At 38.9% G+C, this 27,504-nt stretch overlaps 1 protein-coding gene across 8 annotated transcripts in view; it reads right to left on the bottom strand.

Annotated features, from left to right (window-relative positions):
• Positions 1 to 6,522: 6,522 nt before the first annotated feature.
• Positions 6,523 to 27,504, bottom strand: part of MCTP1 (multiple C2 and transmembrane domain containing 1) — a 173,884-nt gene continuing 152,902 nt past the window's right edge. For all 8 annotated transcript variants that reach the window (XM_053408001.1, XM_053408005.1, XM_053408003.1 and 5 more), the window contains 4 exons: positions 12,336 to 12,445; positions 10,949 to 11,058; positions 9,925 to 10,022; positions 6,523 to 8,469 (listed from right to left, as the gene is read on the bottom strand). In XM_053408001.1, coding sequence (XP_053263976.1) covers positions 8,398 to 8,469; positions 9,925 to 10,022; positions 10,949 to 11,058; positions 12,336 to 12,445 — 390 coding nt within the window. In that variant the 3' untranslated portion in view covers positions 6,523 to 8,397. The remainder of the gene's footprint in view (positions 8,470 to 9,924; positions 10,023 to 10,948; positions 11,059 to 12,335; positions 12,446 to 27,504) is intronic.

Below are 27,504 nucleotides of genomic sequence, written 5' to 3' on the forward strand. Positions count from 1 at the left end.
CACCAAAGCAAAGAACTCCCTCCCCGAAGGCAGAAGGGGGGGGAAGAAGATTTTAAAGTGTTTTTCTGCCAACTTAAAAGAACTGAGTTAAATACCGCTGTTCTTAAACCTGGGATCGGACTGCCGGAGAAAAGGAACCGGCTAAGGACTGTTGCTATAAGAAGGTTAAAAAGTATCTTTAATTGACTTTGGTTACTCTCAACTTGAAATACTTATTTTGTTGCATTGTAAAGTTACTTACAGGACATTATTGACTTGGGTCCCTTAGAAAGAGAAAAGAACAATTGGAAGGGACCAGGAAAACTTTTGTTTACTTTTAGGAGAGTGTGGGACTATTTGGAGAAGTAAAAAAATTGACTCTGCGCCCTCTAGAGGACTTACAAATTGTTACAGCAACAAGTGAAGTGTAAAATCTGAGAACTTTTGTTTGACAGCTTAAGAGTGTGGGAATGACCTTGACTAAAAGATCTTGTTATGGCAGATGGTAAAGAGAAAGGGGATTCACAAGAAACAACCTTGAGATCTGGCAGACAATATAAAATTGATTCTTTCATGCAGAGAAGGGCTTCTGTATCAGGAGCCTCTGGAACTACAGCTGCCCCAAAGGCAAGAGTGAAAACAATGTCTACAGAAGAATCATTTGCCAAGGTACTGGAGAAGATAAATGATTCTTTGGAGGAACTAAAAAAGCAAGGTGCAGAAACTAAAGCACAAGTTGCTGAAACTAAAATGCAAGTTGCTGAAACAAATAAGAAAATTGAAGAAATCTCTGGGAAAATTGACTCAAATACAAAAAGTATAACTGACCTTGGGAACAAAGTGAACTCAAATGCAGAAGCAATTGGGAAATTATTGGAAGAATCATCTACAACAAGAAAGATAGCTGAGGAAGCTAAAGAAATTGCAACTGCTGCTGAGGGAAAGTTCCCACCAGTGTTCAAGAAACTAGATGAGTATGAACTGGCACTTTCTATGCAAGATATGCAACGCAAGGAGAGGAACCTAAGGATCAGACTTGTGCCAGAAAAGGAAGGAGATAACCTGGTGGACTACCTGACAAAAGAATTTTCTGACTTTTGGAAGCAGGAGTTGGACAAAGAAGAATTTAAGATAGAAAGTGCATTTAGACTGGGAGCAAGGCAGAGGAAGAACAGACCCAGAGACTGTTTAATAACTCTGAGATCAAAGGAGGAACGGGACAAAATACTGAACCTGCATTACCAAACAACCCTTCGAATTGAAGATTTTCACATCGAGATTTTTAAAGATATTCCTAAAAGCATTTTGGACGCAAGAGGACACTACAAGGACCTGGTGATACTGCTGAAAAGGAACTACATTCAATTTAGGTGGGAGTTTCCCCAAGGCTTGTCTTTTAAATACAAGGGGAAGAAAAGAAGAATAAAGACAGTGAGTGATAAAGACAAGTTCTTAGGAGAACACGAAGAAGACCTACAGAAAGAGACGTTTCCAGGGCAAGGGCATCCTTCACTGGATACGGACACGGAACCACCGACAAACGAGGAACAAAAATTGGGAGCTGTAGGAGGAAAGAGTAAATAACCCCATCATGGCTCTGCAACTTCTAACCTGGAATTGTAACGGCTTAAATATTCCCAGAAAAAGGAAAAATATATTTCATGCTCTAAAGAAAGACCAATTGGACTTGATTTGTCTACAAGAGACCCATGTGACAAGAGCACATAGGAAATTATTAATAAATAAAAGACTGGGACAAGAATTTATATCTTCAGATAGAGTAAAAAAGAGAGGAGTAGTGATTTATGCAAAGGAAAAGCTGCAACCGAAACAAATCTTTAAAGACGACCAAGGAAGATATTTGGCAATTGAAATCCAATCTCAAGGAGAAAAGTATCTGATAGTGGGAGTCTATGCGCCAAATGAAGGGAAAGCTGAATTTTTCAAGAAGTTGCATGAGACTTTGATGGACTATATGGATTATAATCTAATTATGATGGGAGACATGAATGGAGTAGTTTCAACAAATATGGACAAAGCACAAAGACAGGTAGTAACAAAAGATGGAAGACTACCAAAGACCTTTTTCGAAATGACTGACAATATGGACTTGATAGATATTTGGAGAACAAAACACCCACTAGAAAGAGAGGGAACCTTCTTCTCTGAAGCCAAAATGACATGGACAAGGATCGACCAAATCTGGGTGACTAGCAGTATGGCGCAGAACATAAAGAGAGTGGAAATCTGCCCAAAAACTTTCTCCGACCACAATGCAGTAAAGATGGTGATGAGACAAACAACAACTGGCTCCTTTAGATGGAGAATGAATGACACTTTACTTAGAGATGAGGAGATTTGCAAGAAGGCCCAAAAGACTCTGAAAGATTATTTTGAAATCAATTTAAGGACTAAAGTAGAAAAAAGAATAGTATGGGACGCAAGCAAAGCCGTGATGAGAGGGTTTTTGATACAACAAAACACATTAAAGAAAAGAAAACAAAATGAGAGGAAGGAAAAAATTCTGGAAAAGATAAAAGAAGGGGAAAAGAAACTAAGATTGAAGCCAAAATCACAAGAGATTTTAAGAGAAATCAAATTATATCAAACACAATATATGGAACTGACGAATCAAGAATTAGAGTGGAAAATTAAGCAAATGAGACAAAAGACCTTTGAATCTGCTGACAAATGTGGCAAGTTATTGGCTTGGCAAATAAAGAAGAGACAAAAACTCAACACGGTAACAAATATAGAAGTGGAAGGAAAGAATATAAGCAACCCAGCTGAAATTAGGAACTGTTTTCAGAACTACTTTAGACAACTTTACACACAAGGGCCGCAGAAGGAAATGGACATACAACAATTCCTCGAGGAAAATGGGCTGAAAAAGGTCTCGCAGGAAAGTAAGACCATTTTGAACCAGGAGATATCAGCACAAGAAATAGAAGATGCCATTCAAGGCATGGCGTTGGGCAAATCCCCAGGACCGGATGGACTGACTTCCAAATATTATAAAGTACTGAAGGAAGGGTTGATACAACCTTTGAAGGAAGTCTGTAACGAGATTATGGAGGGGAAAAGGGCACCCGATACGTGGAGAGAGGCCTACATTACACTTATACCAAAGACAGAGACTGAAAAGACCCAACTTAAAAACTACCGACCCATCTCGTTATTGAATGTGGATTACAAAATCTTTGCTGACATTTTAGCAAAGAGACTGAAAAGAGTTTTGATGGAGGAGATTCATGGGGACCAAGCAGGCTTTCTCCCGAAAAGGCATTTGTCGGATAATGTAAGGAATATAATTGACATTTTGGAAAAGTTGGAAGTGAACATAAACACTAAGGCTGTTTTGATATTTGTGGACGCCGAGAAAGCCTTTGACAACATTTCTTGGAGCTTTATGTTGAAGAACCTCCGGGGGATGGGGGTAGGCCAAGGGTTTGAGAATGGTATAGGTGCAATTTATTCTGAACAGAAAGCAAAATTAATTGTAAATAATGTGGTTACAGAAGAGTTCAAGATTGAAAAAGGGACACGACAGGGGTGCCCTATCTCCCCATTACTTTTTATATCGGTCCTGGAGGTTTTGCTTAATATGATTAGGAGGGACCAGTTGGTTAAAGGGATTCAGGTCGGAGCTAAACAATATAAACTGAGAGCATTTGCAGATGACCTAGTACTTACATTGCAAGAGCCAGAAGCTAGTACGAAAAGAGTTTTGGAAATAATCCAAGAGTTTGGTCAATTGGCAGGATTTAAATTGAATAAGTTAAAAACAAAGGTATTGGAGAAAAATCTAACACAGGTTGAAAAAGAAAGGTTTCAGAATGAGACAGGGTTGACTGTGGTTAAAAAAGTGAAATATTTGGGTATAAACATGACAGCTAAGAATGTGAATTTATATAAAGATAATTATGAAAAAACTTGGACAGAAGTGAAAAAAGACTTGGAGATTTGGTCAAATTTAAAGCTTTCCTTGTTAGGTCGAGCTGATTGACAGTCCTGTCAGGCTTGTCAGCTTGAAGTAGGCCCCAGCTGGAGGCTTTGCTGGGTGTGGCAGATGGGACCATCAGTGGAGGAGGTGAGTTTCACCACCTGCTCAGCCAGACCTATACTCACTGCCACATTCCTCCTCCTCTTTGTTTCCTCCCTATTTGTGGAGCACCTGGCACCATTGTTGTCTGTTTTTAGGCACCAGGCAAAAGCATTTCTATTTACTCAGTCCCTTGGTCTTTAATTGGGAGAATAACCAGTTATGTCTGTGGACTCTTTCTGCCCTCCTTTTAAGTGGTGTGGTATGTAGGATGTCATACATAACACAAGGGCATTTTCTATCTTGTTTTTAAATTAGGTTTTAATGTCCCTTGTTCTTTCTACAATATAACCTGTTTTGAGACACAGCAAATAAATAAAACAAATAGTCCATAACGTCTGGAGGGAAGCAAGTGGAGGGAAGCTTGATCTGACACATCACAAAACACTTAGCAAAAACGCACAGGGGTGGCATGGCAACAATGGGAAGAGTCATGCTATGATGAGGTGCACCTCCCTATTCTGCTTCCCATAAGTAGAGGGAGCAGATTGCAGCCACTCTGACGGGCATGGTTCCTGTCAAATCTCTGAACAGAGTGCACTCTCTATTCCACAAACTGCAGACCTAGCCAAATATTCCTGGTCGCTAGTTTAAAATGGTTGCTTTTTCATTTTGTTCACTGTTTCAACTTGTAGGTCTGCTCAGGGTACCAAGCTCAGAACTTTGTAGTTGCTTGCACTTTAAAGCTCCCATGTCTGAAGCCGTGCAAACTTAAGACTACATCAAGGCTGTACTCCTATATACACTTATTTGGATGAAAATTCTATTGAACTTGATGGGAAATACTTCCAAATAAAAGTACATAAACCTCAGGCTCAAAGGATCGCTTCAGACCGAACTGTGGAAAATGTGACTTGAAAGTGTGACCTGATTTCCACTCTACTGGATTAAAGAAAAACACAAACACCCAAAATACTATTTCCATCTCTCTCTCTTATTGCATTTCAAACAGTAATTCATGAAACATCTACTGTGAAAAATATCTCCCTAAGTGATATTTGAAAATTACAGCTATGAATGGATTTTAGCAGTAGATAGAAAACCTAAACATTTTGCAAATTTCTTTTGTCTCTCTCAATAGATTTAAAATTGTTTATAGCAAATGTTGTTCTACTACAAAGCAGCTTTATGTGGTTCTGAAAGCAAATGCCTTTTAAAAAAATGCCTGAGGTGAGTTATCAAAATAAGGACACTAACAGGTGTAGATGCTCACTCCAGAATTAATTTTATCACACAGAGCATCTTGAAACACTTGATGCTTAAGGCAGGCTTATTCCCCAAAGAAGTTTCCTTTCCAAAGGAGAACATCAACAGCTTACAGACAAGTCACCAACAGAAATATGAAAAACTTGGTATTATTTCATGCAAACTCTCTTACATGGATTCTAAGCTTGTAAACTTAGCAGTAACCCTTGATAAATATGTGGAAAGGCAAAGCATGTTCTCAGGCAGGAAAAACGTGGTTTATTTACTCATTCGGCAGCTGGATTCCAGCTGTGATACTCTACCTGGTGCTATGAAAAGATACTGCTGAGTCTCATGATTACGCAGTACAGAATATGCATTTGGCACGCACCTGAATTCTATATGAATTTATGGAGCAGTCCACATTTGGAATACCATGTGCAGTTTTGGTAACCTCATCTTAAAAAGACCTGGGAAAGTACAGAAAGGGAAAACAAAATTACTACGTGGATGGAACTTCCATATAATAAATGGAGAACAGGAATGAAGCCGATAAAAAAAATGCATGTTTTGAAGAAAATGAGGAGACAAGGTTTTATCCCTCCTGTTATTAGGACTTGGAATCATTCAATGAAACTGACTGATTAACTGTATATTCAGGACAGACAAATGGCACTTTTGCACACACCATGCAATTCATTTACAGAATGTACTGACATGAGTTTAGATGGCTTCAAAAGGGGATCAGACAAACTCATGGGTGATAAGTTCTAATGGCTATTAATGGTAGCTGATTGGAATCTCTGTACTCAGCGTGCCACTGAACATACAGCAGGAGAGGTCTGTAGTCTTGATGTCATCCTTGTGGGCTTCCTAGGGTCATCCCTGCATTGCAGGGGGTTGGACTAGATGATCCTTAGATCCCTTCCAACTCTTCTATGGTTCTATGATCCGGTTAACCACTGCAGAAACCAAAAGGCAACAGCCCCCTGCAGGTGAAGAGCTGAGGTGGGGTGTTGGGAGATTCAAAGGCAGCAATTCCAAGTGCATTTATAACTCTAGGAGAGAAAATAACTTCTCTAAGCAGTCACCAATATTACTTTTAATTGCTGGCCCCAATCCAAAGTGGTCATTATAGATGTTTTCCCATCAATACCGTTATGCAAATTGTGGACATTTGTTCTCCCTGATTATGGGAGAGTGGGGAGTATATGAACTCTTTCTTCTTTATCCCATAATGTTTCACACAGTAAATCAATTGTTTGTCATATGAGTTTAATGGCATAAATAAGTTAGGTCAGCATTTTGTACAGGGGGAAAAAAAGCCCACAGAATGATAGATAATAGTAAGTGAACAAATAAAGAGAAAAGTCTTCATGTATTATGTAACAGGTTTTCACTGTGAACAAAATATTCCAGACTAAAAGAAATTATCAACATTAATACAGACAATTCAATAGGTTGACTTCATTAATGGCATATTTGTTCATCAGCAATAAACAGAGACACGACCTGCATACATGTGCATATTGAGTAAGTCATGATTACCTGGCTACATAACCAGAACATGTTCGGGTCAAGTCTTCCCTGCAGATACATAACTTGTTTGGCATTCTTTCAAGCATGTTGTATAAATAGGCAATTTCAAAATAGTTCTTTTGTAAGAAACAGCAACACATCTCTAAGATAAAAATAATTTTCAAAATCAGCTTTCATGAGAAATGTAGTTTAAGAATACCTTTAGATGTAAATTAATGTATATACATTTTCCTGTGCATATACTATTGAATATTTCTCTCTCAAAAAAAGTACTATTTTAACAGTAAGTAGTGCAATAGAATCTGGTAAGCAGCCACCACGCAGACTGAATGTTCTGTAATGAAGAGTGTGGAATCTCTTTCCCCCCTGAGGGCACAAATCCATTAGTTCTTAATTGGTCCTTTTGACATCCACTGCAGGTTTTCTGTAAGGACTACATGATAAGGTCCTTAGGTGTACAGACTCAACTCAAGAGCTCCACTGGTCACAGTTTAAGAATATATTCCTAGCCACTCATTATGCAATGGCAATGTTTTGAAATGTAAACCATATTCCCATCTGCCACAATTTAAAAAATGCTTTCCACGCAACAGGGCACTTAACTATCAGGAGGACTGATTAGGTGAATCAAATGAAGAAACAAAACAGGTATATAAATTCAGCCCACATTGTTCCTTTTTCATTTGCCACAGTACTAGGTCAAGTGCTATGCTGTAAAGCCTTTTAAAATGGCCTTTTGATTAGGAAGCAAACAAATTTTAGTATTGACATACTATATGTGCACAAAAGGTGTTCATAGCCTGACACCTGAAGCAATATGGTTTTAATCTGATAATATTTCTTTCACTACTGAACGATATGCAGGTTCTCCACTAGGCTAAGTAAGTACAAATCAAGATTAGTGGCAATATAAAAAGTTAAAGATGCAATCCGTTATAAACCTGGCAGTATTTTAGATACAGGTATATATTTTTTTCAAAGTCTTGTGGTGGAATGATAAAAGTGTTAAGAACTTCTTTAAATCTTTGGAGCTCCAGTAAGACATTTGCGTTTAGTGTATATATAGCTTGCTTTTTAGGCAAGCCCTAGTCAGTTTGTTTATTTGCAGCAGGGTCTAATTACAGTTTTATTTCTTTTGGATGAAACACACAAATAAGTGCCTTTGCTCTGTTCTTCTGGCAAAATGTATAAAATATAAAAAAGAGTGATCTTCTTTGGATAAAAGGATGGGTCATGCATAAATCCTCAGTTAGCTTTTAAAAATTAACCAGAGCATGAGTTTAAAAATGTATCTTTTACTTATCCAGTCATGTGGGCCTATCATATCACTTACCATTTCACATTCATGCTATAAATGGACTCCAACAAAACTTCAGCTTAAACTAAATTTGAAGCCTTCGTCATAACTCTGTCCAACTTCCAAGTGCAATTTCACTGATAAATCCCTTTGTACAGTATTTATAAATTTTCCCATTATGAATAAAAGGCAAAATAAATAAAGCTTAGAGAGAGGAAATGCTCCTTAGGTCTAGAGCTTTTTAGTTTTATTTTCCCCTTGAACAGATGATGGTCTCCTCAGCACACGGATTTGGCTAGCCAGGGTTGTTTTTCTTCCTCTTACTTGGACTGTGGGTAGGATCATGTTTCAGTTCTTGGTACTGCACCTGTTTAAACACAAAGTTAAGAGAGAAATTTCAACTCAACACAACCACAAGATTTAAAAAAAAATATCCATGCAAAGGAGCAAGGAAGCATTCTTGCTATCACACCTACAAGCTATTTGAGCCCTGCACCCAAAGGTCAAATACTTTTATGTATTGCTAGGAGGAAAAGCAACACAAGGAAAATAATGCCAGGAAATAATGCAGTATGGTGGCAGAAACTTCAGTGAAGTCTCCCCCAAGAGATACGACTTTAAAAATGAACAGTACCTACTTTATTAACTTCTTTACAGAATTGTAGAGTTTGAAGGGACCACAAGGGTCATCTAATCCAACCCCCTGCAGTGGAAAAACCTTTTGCCCAACATGGGGCTCCAACCTATGACCCTGAGATTAAGAGTCTCTTGCTATACCAACAGAGAGCTCCCAGTTGTATAATGACATTCTCAAAATAATGTGGCCCACCTTGTCAGGAACATTAAAACTGCAGGTATCCAGGTGTCTTTCTACTGATGTTTCAGCTATTTTAAACAGTTTCAAATTCAACCCTCAATGGAAATATTCATAGCAAAGAAAATGTTTTATATAAACAGACAACACACACTTCTGCAAATATGATTTTATGTGCAGAGGGTGCAGCAGCCTTACATTTTTGAAAATGTCCCCATCATGCAACAAACTGTTCAAGAATAATGGCGACAATTCCATATGACCATCTTGCTATGAAATACTGGGCAAAGTTGTCTGCTCATGCTTATAAGCTGGTACCTTCTGCTTTCACCTTCCTGTTTGCTACCACAGGCTATGCATGGTTGAAGAGAGGAGTGTCTGGCAAAACAGCCTGGCACTACATTGTCTCTGTATCTGGCACAGGGGCATGCCAAGTGGGATGCTTTGCTGCTGCCACCCCCAAACAGCAGGCCTCTGTGACATATACATAGGCCTATTTGGAATGCAGAACTAGTTTTAAGATATATATTTTTTTAAAAAAATCGCCGCAAAAGAAACCTATGCCTATTACAAAATCAATAGACAATAAATAAGGGAAGCTTTTGAGATGCTTCCTTGTTATATATCTGTCTATCTGTCTGTCTGCCAGAACTGTAACTGAATGTATTACATTAAAAATTGCCAAAATGTGAAACTTTAGCATCATGTGCAAGTACAGTGGTACCTCGGGTTAAGTACTTAATTCGTTCCAGGTGTCCATTCTTAACCTGAAACTGTTCTTAACCTGAAGCACCACTTTAGCTAATGGGGCCTCCTGCTGCCGCCGTGCCGCCAGAGCACAATTTCTGTTCTCATCCTGAAGCAAAGTTCTTAACCTGAAGCACTATTTCTGGGTTAGTGGAGTCTGTAACCTGAAGCGTATGTAACCTGAGGTACCACTGTACATGTAAAATTAACACTGCCTGATAATAGTAATTAATGAGTTTAAGATCAAAGTCAAATGCATACCAGTTGCACATCTGAAGGAACTCTGGAAAGGAAATCAAGTACTTCATTGTTATCGATTGCATATGGACTTCGGAGCTTCTTTGTAAATTTATTGATCCCTAAATAAAGTGATAAATCATATTAATACATTGTCCAGTGGCTCTTACAATGATATTAAGACACAATTGGCTACAAACCCATTCTTGCCAAGTGCTCCTATTATTCTCACTTTTCTTCCTTTCTTCCTTGGGGCAGAGGGAATTTTGATTTTGCCTTCTGGTCCCAACCAGTAAATCAAATGAACATTTTTTACTAACTAAAGGCCTCCCAAGTTTAGTGTTTAATTGCAACACCTTTTAACTCTCACTCATCACATGCCATTCTACACTGCTGGTTACTTTAAAGCAAGACTAGCCAACATGGTGCCCTTAAGATGCTTTTGGACTCCCATCATGGCCAGCAAGCATGGTCTATGGTCAGGGATGGCAGAAATTGCAGTCCAATAACATCTAGAGGGCACAATGTAGGCTATTCCTGCTCTAAAATGCACACAAATGCACACTTTAAAAAATGTATGAAGCAGCCTGTGTAATATACATGTATCTTTTTCTGTTCATTTAAAGGTGACCTCTCATTGCTAGTTCATAGGAACTGCCTCTATATATTTCCATTTGATAAAAGGCTAAACAAAAGCATATTGTCCTAAATGTGCTATATAAATTGAAATGCCACTATTTTTATATAAGTGGTGAAAATAAATCAGAGTTATATCTAGACAAAGCTACAGTTTGATATATGAAGAATCCTCATGGATACATGTTTATAGCATGATTAAGTCTAAGATGCTGGGCAAGAAAAATGTGTTTTGCAGGTGAGTCTAAATCTTTACACAGTTGTGATTTCTAACTAACCTGTCTGTTTCCATCATGTAGTAGCTTCATGATCATAAATACAGAAAACTACTGACAATATAACTCATCCCTTATAAACAGTTTGTTCTATGTGGCATAGACAGGTTTGGAGGGGAAAGAAAGGCTTTACTTACCCCAGACAAGGACAATGTATCTCAGTGGAGTGAAATACAGGATGACTGTGAACACACAGAGGGCAACGATTGCCAGCCAGCTCAAGAACGGAACAGTCCAATTGAATGTACTGAACGAAAAAATTAACAGAAGTAAGGCACGTTGTCTCCTCCCATCCCTTCCTACCAACTTCTTAGCAATTTGACACACTGCCAAATTGAACATGGTATTGTAATGAAATGAAATGAAATGAAATGAGGAAGGGGAATAAAATACTCTGGGACCCTTCGGTTTTAAAAAATAGTTGCAAGGTTGTATTCTGCAGAAAGAGAGACTACTGAAGAGGTCAGACTGATTGGACAAATTTAGCCTGGCAGATTCCCTTTCGTTGAGAAAATGTCCCTTTGCATAACTAAAGAGATGGTGAAGTAGAGGTGATCTTGCTATGTCTTTCTTCCCCCCGCTTCCCCAGTTAGAGGTCAACTCCTCAAGGAACCTCTCCATCTGAAAGACAACAGTAGACTTGTAGCCTTCGAACAGAGTCTGAAATGCAAGACTTGCTGTCTACGAAAAACCCAGTGCTATGGAATCTGGGAGTCCCCTAAGAACCAAATGGCTGAGTAGGATGAGTGAACCTTCCATCTTATGCTGTTTCTGTATAAATAAACCTGATTTCACATACATGCCAGAAGTCTCCAGTTACCTTCATTCCAATAAAAACAACACAGGGCACACGTAGGAACCCCTAAAACTTCTCACCGCTCAGAGCTTGGTGAGATCCTGCCCCAAACAGGTGCTGATGGTGGTGCCGCGGGAGAGGCAGGAGAGACAAAACACAACCTGCTGCCCTTGCACAAGGCTCTGATTTTTAAACACACTCATTTTCATTGAAATCAGTCAATGTTGCTTTCAAGTGAGTTCTTTAGGAATGGGTGTAAGTCTCTGAAATCCTTTTGATTCTACCCACCCCATCTTCTCAGGCTCTTGCGCTGAAGTTGCCCAAGAGCCCATACAAATAACCTGTTTGCCCCACATCAGCACCTAATGTGCTCTTGCCATTTGGCAGGATGATACAGAGTACCAGTTATTCTCAAGAGCGTCAGGGGCAGCTTGGCCATCTGCATGGTCTCTCTTGTCACAAAGTGTTAAGCTTATGAACTATGACTCAGAATTATTTCTTCCTTCAGAGATGCACTGCTATTTCTGTTCTGTACTACATATTTTTTGTAAAATCCTGATAAAAATTACAAACAGCGGCAAAACATGTATAATGTTATTTTGCAATGTACATCATAACAATGTTTTTTGTCTAAATTAAAACAGGTAACATTTCACAACTTCCTTGGGGAAACACAGGCATGTGAACACCATCTGAGAGAAACTGAACACCAGTGTGTCAACACTCACTTCTTTATTCTTTCTCCAAAGGAAGCCACTTCATCAAGGATGTTCTGGACACTGACACACACTTCCTGGATGGCATAGAGCTTATTCATAAATCCTTTCTTTTCACTGTCCTAAGGATTATGAGAAAGAGGCCAAATCAGCAATCAAAGGCAAGTTTTGCTGGTCATACTGGAATTATTACAGTTTTCCCTAGAAACACATGGAAGCCACCATTAAAATTGTGTGTGTGTGTGTGTGTGTGTGTATCACACACACATTGTGGAATTGGTTATTTTCCTGTACTTTGAACTGTGTGCACAGAGGGCATATAAAACAAGTACGCAGTAGTGGCTACCTTCATCTGTCACTGTATCAGTTTCTTAGATATATGTTCCAATAATTCAGCAACTTGGTTTATTATTATTATTATATGTTGAGGATGCCAATTTCATATCCTGTGCACTTTGGTAAGAGATAAGTATCAGTATATTACCAGCTCACATTTCTGAAATGCATTTTCTGCTGCTGACAGGAGTATATCTACATTTCAAGATAATAAAAGCTTCTTTGGTGAAGTAAGAAACCAGACACACCTGGATTCTAAGGACAAGCACTTCAATTTTTCAGGGTTCGGCAATGTTTCTGTGCCTTTCCCCACTGTATTAGAAAAGAGTGGTGGTATGTTGTTCTTAATCATAGGGAAGTAAAAGTACACATTTTGGAGATAAATTAACTCCAGTACTTGAGGCACAATGGCTCAGTGCGGACAAAACATGGTTTGCTATGATGTCAAATGGGCAAAACATAATTGGCCAATAAACTAGAATGTGGACTCATGGTACAAAATAACTGATTTGCCAAACTAAGACTAATAAGACTAATTGACTTTTGCCGTTGACCTATGATATGCCTTACTATATCAACTGACATGCCAATGAAGCCTAAAACATATTACTATTTGTTAAAGGCCCATGGATGTCATGAGCAGGATTGGATAGGTTTTTGGGAGGAGAAGCTTGAGCTCCTCCTGTTCCTTTCTCCTTCCCCAACTTCAAAACTCTATGTCCAAAACATAGAGCCAAAGTATTAGTTGGGATGATAAAAGCTTTATAAATGCACAGCATGTTTTAAACACACAACAACATGCAAATTTAAAAAATGTTCAGAGACCGATGACATGACAATGTCATTACAACACTTTAAGACCAAATTGCAAGGAGTATCATAAAAGTTATGTTCTCTGTAGTAACTGTAATAATTTTGGTATATACACTTTGCCATGACTTTGTTAATAGTTTATCTGAATGTTTATCTGAATGAATAAACATCTGAATGTTTATTGTTTTATTTTTATTTTTAAGTAATTGTTTCACGTCATATGCTCTACTGTAAACAAAGATTAATCTCAATGCAACCATGTTAAACAGTTTAAATATGAAAATGAATAAAAGTTACATTACAAAAAAAGAAAAGTTCTGTTCTGTTTCAATATGTCTTAAGGTCTAATACGTAATAAGTTTATTAAAATAATACTGGCTTCATTTTCTTGCACCATTGTTCTTTAGAAATTGAACTGGAAGAATGAATCATCAGTTAGCATTTAAGTACCTAAATATTACTGAACTAATTGTAATGATTCAATATACATTTGGATGCCATTCATGCTTAGAAATGACAATGCATTTTTTAAAAAAACACTTTGCAAGGGTCACTTTGTTTCCCTTGCTCCCTGTGAAAATATTAGCCCCAAAACCCTGTTCTTAATGATCCATGCCACTTGGATAACATACGTCAAACTATACCCTGATATTTCCTAAGTGTTTATCTCCTAAGGGAAAACCTCATTCAGGAATCCTACATATAGTAAGCATGGTTGTGTAGTTGCATCCAAAGCTGTAGACCTCTAGGATATATAGGATTTTATTTTAATTAGTCATTTTGCTGCTGCAGCATTCTTTCCAGCAAATTTGATGATATAAGAGGACCATGAAACAATTCTTCTGTTCATTAACTACTAAGTAAACAATAATCCAGCCTCAAGTCACAACTGTTTTCTGTTCCTACTTATGCCTCTTCAGTTTAGATTCCCAGATCTAAGCGTATCTTGATTCATCATCAAGTATTGTGTGGAAAGAATGCTATCAGAATAACAAAAACCATACCCCTTTCTTATATCTCTAGAGCTCAATAGAGATTTATTTGGAAGATCCTGAAGCTATTTTTCTTTACAAATATTTTAACAAGACCAACTTGTACCTTCTTGAATGCACATCTGTTCTAAATTTTCCCCCTTAATGGATAGGACCACTATACTGCCTGCATTCCCACTGCTCACTCCTCTTTGGAGCTTAAAGGAAATTTGTTGACATATTCTGAGGCAAGCATAGACAAAACAGCATAGGAAAGAGGAGGCAGCCAGAAGGAGAAGGGTTGAGGTTTGCTTAAACTAATTCCACATGCCCCATGAACCATTAGCTGTTTTTTATTTCCTGTTCCAAAGATTTGCAGAGAAAATAATCTGGGCTGGAGAAATGCTACACTTTTTCCTAGTACGCTGCTGTGTGAGCCACCTTCAGTGAACCAAAAGTCCTTAATAATCCATTTTTCAAACACTACTGGTATTTCCTGTCCAAACAAAGATGGGCTGTAACTGGAATCAATTTTATCATCTGTATGGTTACAAGTGCCAACTTTCTGGAAATAATTGTCTTTTAAATGCTGGGTAAAAGTGCAAACAACAGTTTTACAGCTATTTAATTTCCATTGTATGTTTGTGTGTGGTTAGTTTAATAAAAGCAAGGGTTTTTTTGGTTTGTTTTTACAGGGGAGCAGATTGGAATTAAGTATTAGAGTTATCAGGTTAATCTTGTTGCTTGTCTGGAATTCACAAAAATCAAAAGGGATTCTGTGTGGGGTGTGTGTGTAAAAATTTGTTCCTTTAACTACTCTGCAGTAACTTTTATAAGGTGGTATAATATGCTACATAGCAGAATAAAATATATAGACCTTGTTGATTCCACATACTACCCAAATAATTCTAAATCCAATACAGTACAAGTTTCAAGATGGGTGTTCTGTCAAGATTCTGAAAAATCTTCTGCCGTTTCAGTTACTCATAAATAAATCAGCAGGTCATGATTTCCCCTCAAAACATATTAATGTATTAAAAAGGCGAGAACAAAAAGTGAAGCACATTATTTACTTTTGCCCTCTCCTCTGGGAGGCCAAGCAAGGCTCCTAATTGGCTGGCTGGGGTAGACTCTCCATAAGGCAAACTGCTTATGAAATGGAGGAAAGTTTTCAAAAGCAGTTTGTGATATTACAGAAAGGCTACCTGCCGAAAGAAACCAAAACCATCTAGTGCAGGCTCTTTCCCCCCTTAATGACAGAATTTGGCCTGCCGCACCAGACAGTTCACAAAGTTCTAGGCCTTTTTTTCAGACACAGAGCATTCCAGAGAGTGACATATGTCACTGAGAGTTGGAGGACCTGTTGCAATAGTCAGATGCATATTTCTAGCCTGCGATTAACGTCATGATAGCTGAAGGAAGTGTTACTTCTGTTTGGAAACATTTAATTCAGGGTTTGATTTGAAGATCTAGTCCCAGAAGCATCTTGAAAACACACCAGAGGCAGAATTTCTGTGGAGGGGCAGTGGAAACAGAATTTGCAGAATTCTATCAGCATGGCTTCGGAATCTATGAGTTCTTGAAATGGCTTTTGTAGCCATGGGAACTACAGAACGCTGAAGAAAACAATCAGAAATGTAAACAACCAGAGATCTCAGTCTTCCTAATCTGTAAGAAGGGAGCAGGATATATTCTAAATGCCAGGTTTATGAAGATGCAAAATCTTGCTGCAAGGATTAAGTCCTTACTTGTTTATTCTAATTCTGAAAGAATCCTATGATTAAAAGAATCTGAGAAACTGCATCTGAGATTACACAGTAAAGAACACAACTTTATACAGCTTTACTTTATATAGCTTTACTCAGAAGTAAATTCAGCTATGTTCAATGGGCTTGCTCCCTGGTAATCTGTAGCCTAAAATCTTGCAGTGCATCCTCACATCCTAACAGACGGGTCAGGAACCTGTGGCGTCCCAGAAGGCCTCTCCTTCCGGAGGGGAGGTGTTGTGAGCGGGAGACGATTACTGCGTCACGCAGGGGGTGTTCTGCCCCCTGCCCATCGTCATGGCTGGCGCGCCGCGCCTCCCGGTTGGGCACCCATTCGGGAGACACAGTGGGGGGCGTGGTTTGCCGCTCAAATGCGGCCGCGCCAGCCATCCCGGCTATTGCACTCACATTTTCACCATGAGTCACCCTCCCTCCATTCCCTTTAGTGCTTTGCTTTTCCCTTGACTTTGCTATGGACCTCTGGTTGGTCGCCCTGGTTGCTCAGGGGGCATGGTAGGAGTTTTTTCCAATTGGCAAATTGGCACCGGCCTCTTGGTTCTTTTTGCCTACCTTGTAGCAATCGTCACAACTTTCATGGTATTTGGCAGTTAGGCATTGGAATGTGTTGTTGGTGTTTGGAAGGGCAAGGTGTGGCCAATTTTTTCAATTTTGGGTATTCCGTTAAAGGAATCCGGCGATCGTGGATCCTGCCCGATGCCTGTGTGGAGGGGGGCCATGGCATGACCCTCGGTGACATCAGGGGAGAGCTTATAGTTGTATCAGCATCAACAGGCTCCCCCAACTGGTGGATAACCCCTCTTCAGACTCACCCCTCTCCGAGTGGGTGGAGTCAAATCTTCCGTGGTCCAATGCCTAAGCCAATACCTTCTCACATGCTGTAATCAATAAAGTTGTGGCCTTTTCTTGCCCATTAACCTAATATACCGTGTCCACGTGTCTTTATTCCCCAAGCGGGGATCGGGTCCTCGAATCACAAATCATTGGGACTCCAGCCCTTGTCAATCCATGTGGTCCATGTCACAGATTAACAGGAGCTGCTGTCCAACTACATCCAGACTGCTCCTGTTTCAGGCTCCAAAAAGTCACTCGTGTGCCCTCTAGCACATTTCAAGCTGTGTCTCAAACAGACCAAACTACTCCCCTTCCCCCACCCCAATGAATTGTTTTAGGCATGTGTGCTTTTTCTCCCTGTTGGGTTTAAAAGAAAAAAATAATCTTCTAGACTTCACCTTACGAGTTCATCTAAGTATGTAAATACATCTCACCTGTTTCTCAGTGGTTCCCCTTTTGCCTATCCTGTTTGCTCTTTACCAGAGTTCAATATTGGAGGGAGTAATATGTTTGAAAATTAAGTCTTTGGAAATGGAATACAGTTTACTTTCCTTAATGCGATATGGAACTTCAGTCAGCTCTATCTGAGTTTAAGAAAAATCTAGCAGCATTGTCATACAAATATTTTTATAAGTTCTTGTAGCACATAGCCTGGCATTTCATAGAATCACAGAATCTTAGAGCTGGAAGGGACCCAAGGGCCATCTAGTCCAACCCATAGCCGTCAACCTTCCCTTTTTTGGTGGGAAATTCCCTTATTCCACTGCCGTTTCCCACTGCTTCCCGTTGCTATCCCGGATTGTTAGATATCCCATAGACTGTCCCCAGGACAGGTGAGGCTGCTGAACCCTTATTTTCAAATCTGAAAGTTGACAGCTATGGTCCAACCCCCTACAATGCAGGAATCTCCTAGCAAGGGGCATGAATGTGCTCAGGCTGGGACCCCCACAAATCACATCTTGCTAATGCTGGCATGGAGGATAAGATTTGTGGCGAAATCCTTGTTCCAAACTAAGCTCTTATTGTGTGTTTTAAACGCGTCACTATTTAGATCTCAGAGTAAACTATCTGGGGCAGCAATCCTTGCAAGGTGGATCAGACAAAGGCCAGGACAAAGATGTGCAGCTCTACAATGTCTGAATCTACAAATTTGATATCCCCGTGTATAAACGGAGGAGTTAATACATCACGTAAATGTGATAAAGGCAAGCAATTTGACTGCACATCTAACACACAATGTTTCCGCAACAATGGCACTGTTTGGGCCTCTGTAAAAACATTTTCCTCCCCAAAATAGTACTTATGGCTCATTTCAGTGAGTCTCAAAGAAAATATCACCAGCTACAATATAAGAATTCAATGACAGCACTCATCTCCAGTATTTGTCAGGTAGGTTTTGTATTATTTATTGTCTTGTAAATAAAGTTTAAATGCTTCCCCCCCCAGCCTTGGTTGCAAACTATCTACCCATTTTCAGTTCAACAGCAGGGAATAAAAGCTGCCATCATTTGATGTCTTCCTCCCCCCTCCCCCCCCCCCCGATTCTTTGTGCCTCCTTTCCATGGATTTCATTATAGCTACTGGAGGTATATATTGTCAGATCTAGGGCACAGCAATGCTAAGTAAACGGGGCGGGGGAGGGTTGTGAAATTTTTATGATCCTTGGAACAGGAGTGGAAGACAGAACATATTCAGCCTTCTGCACTTTCTCTCCCCCATCCCTCAAAAGAATTTGAAGTGTGTGTGTGTGTGTGTGTGTGTGTGTGTGTGTGTCTGTTCTTCTCAAGCCTAGTAGCTTGCTTCAACTTTATTAACACACACCCCTAAGATGCTTGCAGGTTTGCTGAAGATTAGATGGCTACAGACATTTTGTCAGATTCCAGACATTTAGGGCTGATTCACAGATGCAGGCACATTACTTGAACAGTTTTCATTGGGGCAACCATGTTATTCTGTTGCAGAATCAGCTTGGTAACTTGATTACATGGAATGACTAGCAGCTAAATGATTCAGCTCAACATTTCTAGTAATGTTAAAATTGTATCTAACTCTCTGCTGGTTCATACACGCATACAAGTCATAGCTGCAGTTATCGAACAGTTAACAGGAATGTGTGAACAAGCCCTTGGGATGTAAGATGCACAATTTTAGCCTAAATAGAACATGATCTGAAATCTGTTCATGAGCAGAGACCCATATAATTTTACGCAACACGTTTTTCCATTTATATACACAGCCTATTCATTCCCACAAAGAGATGAATTCAGGGCATGTTCTGTACTCCCTTTACCTGTGAAATTTAATGGGCTCTTAACTAGCTACACAAAGAAAATTAATGGCACTAGCTTGCCATATACCTAATAAATGTCTTTTCTAGCTGCTGACAAAGGCAGCAAGGGCAGCTGGAAGTCTTAATACGATTTTTGGGCTCTTTGGATGAGGATCAATGGCACTGTAGACTGGGCAGGAGAGAGTTTTCTCTTTGCCCATTAGCCAACTTTGGATGAAGTTTAACAGTTATTAACAAAGCCGCACCAGAAAAATAAATATAAATATATTCTGCAGTCTACATGCTTATTCTCCGAAATGTACCAGGTGAGATTCAGAAGGAATACTGAATACACAACCACAACATATTATACTGAAGTTAATCTGGAAGGCTACCAGATTTCCACTGGATATATTCATGCATTATCTATATGTATTGTACAGAGCACTACTGACTTTCATTATGACTCAGAACAGAGGCAGATACTGATCTCTGACATTACACGGGCAACATTCCTTTTTGGTCTTCCCCACCACAGATGGGATAGATTCAGGAATCGTTTCGTCGCTGCTGCAAAAAGCTTCAAGGTGAAGTAGGTTTTAGAAAACTGATCCTACACCAAATATGCAATGAATAACAACTTTCACTATATATTCTGGACAATGGGCAATATTCCTGTGCATGTTTCACTTGTGTGTGTATTGTATCGTTTCCTTACAATGGCCATTTTCTGTTAGCTATGTGTTACGGAGAAATAATGGATATTCTCCAGCAAGGCTTACCCAAAACACTAGAGAAAACACTGGAAAAGTCACCAACGCGCAGTGCTTTCCCACCAAGTCACCGCAAATAACTGTAGTCATTGAGTTATGCTAAAATGATGTGAATATAAAGAAGTTCCCTTGGCAACCAGAGGCAGCAAATCCTGATTGGATGCAGGTTAAGTGTTTTGTCTGAAATCTCTTCACACTACAGGGAAAAGGAGCCGTATTCTTTGTTGCAAGATTTTTCATAGAAGAAAAGGGAGATACAAGGAAAATAGTCCTCTCTTTCTTCCTTTCCTTTGGCAGGAATGGGATCTCAGTAGACTAGAAAATACAGGGGTTTGCCCTGCCTGGAATAAGGACACAGATCACAAGCATGAGAAGGAATGAGCTAAATACAAAAGGAGCCTAAAGAAGAAGGGGGAGGAGGGGAAAAGGCTAGAACACACTGAAGCTATGTTTAGAAGCATTAAACAAATCTCACAAATAGGCAGTCTATTAAATGGAGAATAAGAATTAGAAAAGCAGCACCAAAAATACAGAATGCAATGTTATCATGGATAAAGCTACCATTTGTTTAGGCACACAGAATAACTGCTTCTGTCTTAAGGGAGGAGTGCTGATTGTTATAGCTAGTGTAGCAGAGGCAGAGGCTACGTGGGACCTTCAACTGCTCCTTGAGTTGTTCTAACCAGGAACAAGAAACATGGTAGGAACCATTGGGAACTTCCTCACTCAGGCCCATTCCTAACAGGTTGTATCTGCAGAAGGGGTAGAAATCCCCCATGTAAAGGCAAACTTGCCTAATTTGCATTTTGCAAAACGATACGCAAACTGAAACATAGACATACTTCAAAATTCGCCCCTTTCTGAGTTATTCAATGCAGTTCCACAGCCAGGTAACGTGCAACGAAAATGCATTTACTAGGGTAAAAGCATGCATATAATAGTGAAAATAACATACAGAAATGCATTACATTAGTCAAAAATGCTTTGCAAAATGTTCACATTAGGCCAATTGTATACAAAGAGGTGTAAGTTAGGAGAAATAGACACTAAAGTGGCTGATTTTTCATGAGAACCCCTCTTTATTGCAGACTGCTGTGGAAAGGTGAACTGAACTTGAAAAGTGAGAAGCTAGGAGAAACTAAAACTAAAATATTTGTCCAGCTCTAGTAGTATCCAAGGGTGGTTTTGGGCTAGCAGAAAGAGCCTCCACACACAAATGGCAAGGCACCAAATTTTCAGCAATCCTCTCATTTCAGAGGATCCCCCTACGCTCAAAAACAGTTTTAAGGGTGATGGAGCCAATAGATTGCTGGAAATCACCAAGTAGAATTAAAAGCTTTGCATATTCATGTACATTATATAGCATTATCCTGAGCTCAATACACATACCAATGTCTAACTAACCCCTCCAACTTGATGCAATGTCATGATATCAGATTATAATGCTTGGATACCGTTAGAAAGGTAAAGGATAAAAGAGGGGGAGAAATGCTTAAACTGAAATTATGGGCTTATAATGCAAAAAAGGATACAATTTGTTTGGAATAGGTTTAAGTGGGCAATACACTTTACTGTTACTAACACTTTCAGCTAGCTTCATTGCCACTATGAACATCTTTAATAATAAAAAAGTAATTAGGGCTGGTTGATTTAAGAGGAAAGAACTCTAAAACTATGACAGTGATGACTTAATATTGCAAATTACAGTTTTTAGTACAGGTAATTTAGCATACCAAATCACAGTTCTAATTTCTTTCCACAGGGCAAAAGCAGAAGAAATGTACTTGTGGGGGAGGGTGCGACACTGAAAAGGAAAGTCTCTTAAAAAGAAAAACCCTTGAAAAGATTAAGAAATGTAACCTACTTATTCACAAAAGTGCTCCAGCCATACAAGACGGCTAGATAGCTCATCTTCTAAATCATATATCCAAAAGTATATATTTAGAAGAATGATGTACCCCAAAGAAATGTGTAAGCATACACACTATACTGATTTGTTCAAAAAGAAAGAAAGAATTGTTGATTATTCCAATGAAGTATTAATATATGAATTAGGTATCTTCTTGAGTAACTTCCACAATGCTGAGTAGTGAATGGAAATAGCCACTACAATATATAGAAACTGAAATTGAGTTGTAATTTACCTCTATGCATATTGATACTCTTTTTAAAAAAACTACCACCTCGAAAATGCACATAAAGCATCTTGCCAGGTCTTGCAGATACCACTGATGGTAAGCAAGGCCATTTTGGGTAGAGATGAGTGAACTCCCTTCACTTAATTTGAACTGGGACCGGAAGATATGAGCATACATGTAAAAGTTCTGTCCCCTTCTTCAGTTATTTAAATCCACTTGCAATTGCACATTCCCGGTTCTGGGGGCAGCAGGCGGTTGAACAAACACAGAGGAATGACTTCTTTCCTCCCTTGGTGGCTATAGTGCTTGCTTGTATATAGAACGTGGAAGTCGCTGAAAGTGTCATATCCCAAACAAAGGAATTACAAACTAATCTGATTAATTAGAAACTCCTTGGCTAAAAAGGCAGAATGGTGGAAGGAGTGAGGCTGACTGAACCTGCCTGCCTCCTAAGTTTCTTTCTGAGAGGGCTGCCTAACTTCCTTAAAAAAAAAAAAGTAAAGTCAGAGCCTGGGGCCCCTTGAAAACATCAGCAACTGTGCCATTGATAATCCATCCTTGAACATATTTATATATGAGCATTTTTTAAAAAAAAAAACTGCTCTTCTTGCTGCCCATTTTGACCCCAAGTCAAACCAACACTAACATTTTAAGAAGTTATTCCCCCTTTTTTTCTTTCTCAGGTGTATAGTAACAAAACATCTTATGTCAACACAAATATTTTTGCAGAAAAACAGGCAGGAAACAAGTGGGATGTACAACAAGATGTCGCAGTGTATCCTTCTTACTAAAAGGAATGCTCTTGTTTCGGGTTTTAACCAGACGTTCACACCAAGCAAGGCACTATTCTCCCCTGGCTGGTCACAGAACCATTTCTGAACTTCCTTGCTGCCATTCTAATATTCTGTGGCTACTGAACGTACTCAGTCCTCAATGGTTTTGCCCGCTTGTTTGTCTGTGGTCTCGACTGAGCTTCAATCTTGTTGGCACTCACCATTTATTAGGCAGAGTGATTAATGTTATGGAATCAGAATTCCACCATTTTTAAAAAAAATACTACACCCAAACAAATTAAATTAGTCCCTGCCAGTTAAAATGTCATGAGATATGTAGCTTCCAAGAATAACCAGAACACACTTTTTTCCACAATGCAGAACCACCACAGAATTAGCTTGCATGGAAGCAGTTATTACTAATCTTCCAGTATATGACCCTATTTGGAAGAGTAAGAAAGCCAAAGAATATAGCACGGTTAAACAAATAAAACTTCACAGAAGGAAAATTCTCAAGAGCAGATCTAATTTTCCTTTCCCATTAATCTTCATGGCCATTAGTTCTAACATCTTGGTTGTTCACCAGCATGAATTACACCTATATAGCCAATGGCTAATTTCCGAAAAGAAAAATGTACAGGCATACCTCGGAGATATGCGGGTTTGGTTCCAGACGACCGCTATAAAACAAGTTTCGCAATAAAGTGAGTGGCACCATTTTTAAAAAGTTTCCCAGTGCATATAAAAGTTATGTTTACACTATAGTATAGTCTATTAAGCCAGGCTTGCTGGCTGCAGGGGGGGAACCAAGCTCTAGCCCTAGCCAGGTCAGAAGAGGGGCGATGGCAGAAGGCTTCCTTTCCCTGGAAGCAGCTGAGCTGCCCACAGCTGCACCCGTGCCCTCGTAAAGAGCAATATCTGTAAAGCGCAAGGTGTCCCTGTATAAGCTCAGGCCCATCTGCAAGCCAGAAACTCTGATATAATGGGTGGAGCTGGTTAGTGGAAGGTTCGTAGGAGGTATGAACAAATACATTCCACAGAAGGACTCCTTTTCACCCCAAACCAAACCAGGGCTTAGTTCAGCGTGGCAGCAAAACTGTCAGAGGGGAACAAAGTGGCAAAGTGACAGTGATCTCTCTACATGCTTGCATTCTTGTGCTAGACCATAATTTGGGTTAGCATCACATTCGAACTAAGCCACTGTGCTTATATATCAGAAAGTTGATTACTTGGAATATGGAACTTAAGTGCCAACTAAAGACATAAGCGGACATCTGAAATTGTGGGAAATGTGTACCTTTGGCAAAAGTGTCAGAATGCAACTGATGGGAAAGAAAGCAAACAAGGGCAAACTTGGCGCTGACCTTTTGTGTGTGTGTGTTAAGGAAGCATTATCGTGACTAGAGATGGGCAGAGCATTATTTTTAACAAGCAATTCATTTTTAATATTCTCTTTAATATTCCAGGGCTATAGTTTTAAAATGCCCTTATCCAGAGCTTGGACATACAGTAATTGAAATGTTTAATTCTATAATAAATAATTACATAACCTCATTAGATTCAGAAATTCCCAGAAAATATATTTCCATTGTGTTATTTTGTAAACCCATTCTTAGAACATTTATCTATACATTTAAGTAACAAGTTCCCTAAATCCAGGGGCATTTTAGTAAAGAGAGAAATCTAATTTAGTTTATGTTCCGAAACAGTTAATAAAGTTAAGAACTGCCTTCAATATGACTTGCATTATACTTGGAATACTCAATAAATTGATCACTGTTATGTATATTATATTTGGCGAGAGAGAAAAAGCTCCTTGCAAGAATCAGAGTAATGTATTCAATAGTTTGCAAACCCACAGTCCCAGAGAGACTAACACAAGTCCAAATGTGATCTCTCAATGCTGAACTCAGAATGGCTACTGAAAGTTAATTCAGAACCAAACAGTGCTGCTTTTGATGTCAATTGCCTTAATGTGAGATCAGGAACGATTGCTGCATTATGATAGATCAAGGCTGCTTTCAAAAGTGATGCTTAGAGTGTCTTTTAGTTATTAACACTTTGAAGAAAATGTTAATATGGCTAATTCTGCATTTAACACAAGAAACAAGACATTTTTAATTTGAGTGACAGCCCCTAGAAACAGGGTTGTAAAATTTGTGAAGAGACATGGCTTTGAAGATGGGCATGATTAATTCCTGACTGTCCCAAGTAAAACCAGCACCAATTTAAGTACATATTGGGAAAGTCAAAGTTATAAGAGTAGCTTGTTTGGACCAAGGGGTTATGGAAACCAAACAATTTTTCTGTTATCTTTTATTGTATCTGATTTTTTCATCCTGTCCTTTCTGAAGGATTCCAGATTCAACCAGCGGGCACCAAAGATGATGGCCTTTGCCATCACACAAGGCAGGCAGGTATTCTTACGTTGATGAGGTGATCTGGAGTTTCAAATTATTTGACTGTCTGACTAAACACTAGCAGAGCTGATCACACCCCTTAGTTCAAGATGCAGGGACAGCTGGAATAGGTGGTCAGAGGGAGGAATTTGCAGAACAAGCGGTAGCTACATATGTAGGAAATTGGAATTCTGCAACATTTGGGGCTTAGTCTAGCAGTACTGTTTTACCTATTGAGTTATATCCAAAGTTAGTAATACTCAGAGTAGGCCTGCCAAAATGAACAGACTTAACTCAATTTATTTCCATGGACCTACTCTGAGTATGACTGACACCGGTTATCACCCACTGATTTGAATTTAACCAACTGAATATTCAACTGTAATATTTAGAATGTTTTAAACAGGATAACAGCAAACAAGATAAGAGTGTTACATGGCAATGATTTGAACATCAGTGGAAGAGCAAGTCAGAACAATGTAATGTGATCAATACTGAAGTAATATTTGAGTGGGCAAGATTATTTATCAGAACTACCCTTCTCCAGCCACTTGAAAGCTCCTCATAGGCTACTAACAAACATATATCACAGAAAGGTTAATTATTCTGCTCATGAATCTACAGTTTCTTTGGGGCCGTCAGAGAGAAAACCCTTTTCATCTGAAAACCTATTGCAGGGAGTGCCCACACAGGCTTTCTAGAAGTAGTCAAGGAGTTATCCATTCGTTTTGAGTAAAGACACTTTTCATAATCACCCAACTATCTGCTAAGTGAAAACATATGGCGCAGTTTAGGCAAAGCTTGCCAAAGGTCTTTATTGAATGGAAAACAGGTGCTCTTGTTGTCTGCCATGTAATACCCTATTTACCCCCAAGTCCAAAGGTTACTGGACTAATAGTTGCCTTGTGGTAATCGGGGAAAACTAAGTTACTTGGCATGGTCAAACATCTGGGACATATTTTATATGCTTGCAACATATGCTTCAGCTTCAATTAAAGTGAGGCTTTGGCACATTTATTAATCTTTTGACTTTTATTCTATAAGGGGACCCACTGACCTCACTTTGCTATTTTACCAAATGAGAAAACAGAAAAGTAATGAGAGCTAGAGGTCAGCATCAATCAACACTGCAGAATTTACATTTGTTTTCTCTCAAAACTGTATTATACACACTGTTAAAATGTGTGAATTCACTCTTGTTGTGTATTATACACAATTATCCATGCAATACAAGTCTAGTTTAGGGTATGGAGGAGAACTAAAACTAATCCTTCTAAAATTCTGCAAATGTAAAGGTTCTCTTCCAAAAATACAGTGTCTAGTCTCTAGGAATGCTTTGCAAAATAATCCTGTGTACATTATTTGCATCAAACTATAGTGTTACATAAACCCAGACACTTATGAACATTATGTTGTGAATATTCAGTCTAAATGTTTTCCCATAAGAATAAATAGCACTGAATTCATATCTTCATGGCTTGAGTAGTTATATTCAAGAAGTATTTTGGAACCATTTTGTTGGGTTCAGACTGCCAAATACCGTTCCAGATAGTATGCTATTTTTAGCTTAGTATGGTTTGCTTGTTAAGTAATTTACACAAGACAATAAAATACTTTTCTTGATTACTTAGTAACAAAAAGAATAGGTCAATTCCTTAATTACTAAGTAGCTAAGATTTATTTAAACAAAGGGTATATCAGAAGTACTTATGTGTATACATTTTACAGGTGTTGCAGCTATTTCTATGGATACAAAAATTACTGGACATTCCCATATAATATGCTATAATTATAATGAAATATGAACAAGAGGAGGAAAATACTCACAAATGGATAGCAGACCTACGTTTATCAGAGGAGAAATGCTTTTGAGTTAATATACAAGCTCACTACATCTACATGGCTGACCTTCACAATAAATCACATATTCTGTTGCCAGACATATACACACTATGTAGTACTAAAAGAAAGCACACGTGGCTTTGCACAAAGAAAATTTAGGTATGACGTTATTTCATGATTGCAGCTTGTAGCAAAATGATTTAAATGTGTACAGGGGGGGGGGAAATGCTATCTCTGTCTCTTGAATGT

This window comes from Podarcis raffonei, chromosome 11, assembly GCF_027172205.1.
Source record: "Podarcis raffonei isolate rPodRaf1 chromosome 11, rPodRaf1.pri, whole genome shotgun sequence".
Classification (NCBI taxonomy): Eukaryota; Metazoa; Chordata; class Lepidosauria; order Squamata; family Lacertidae; genus Podarcis; species Podarcis raffonei.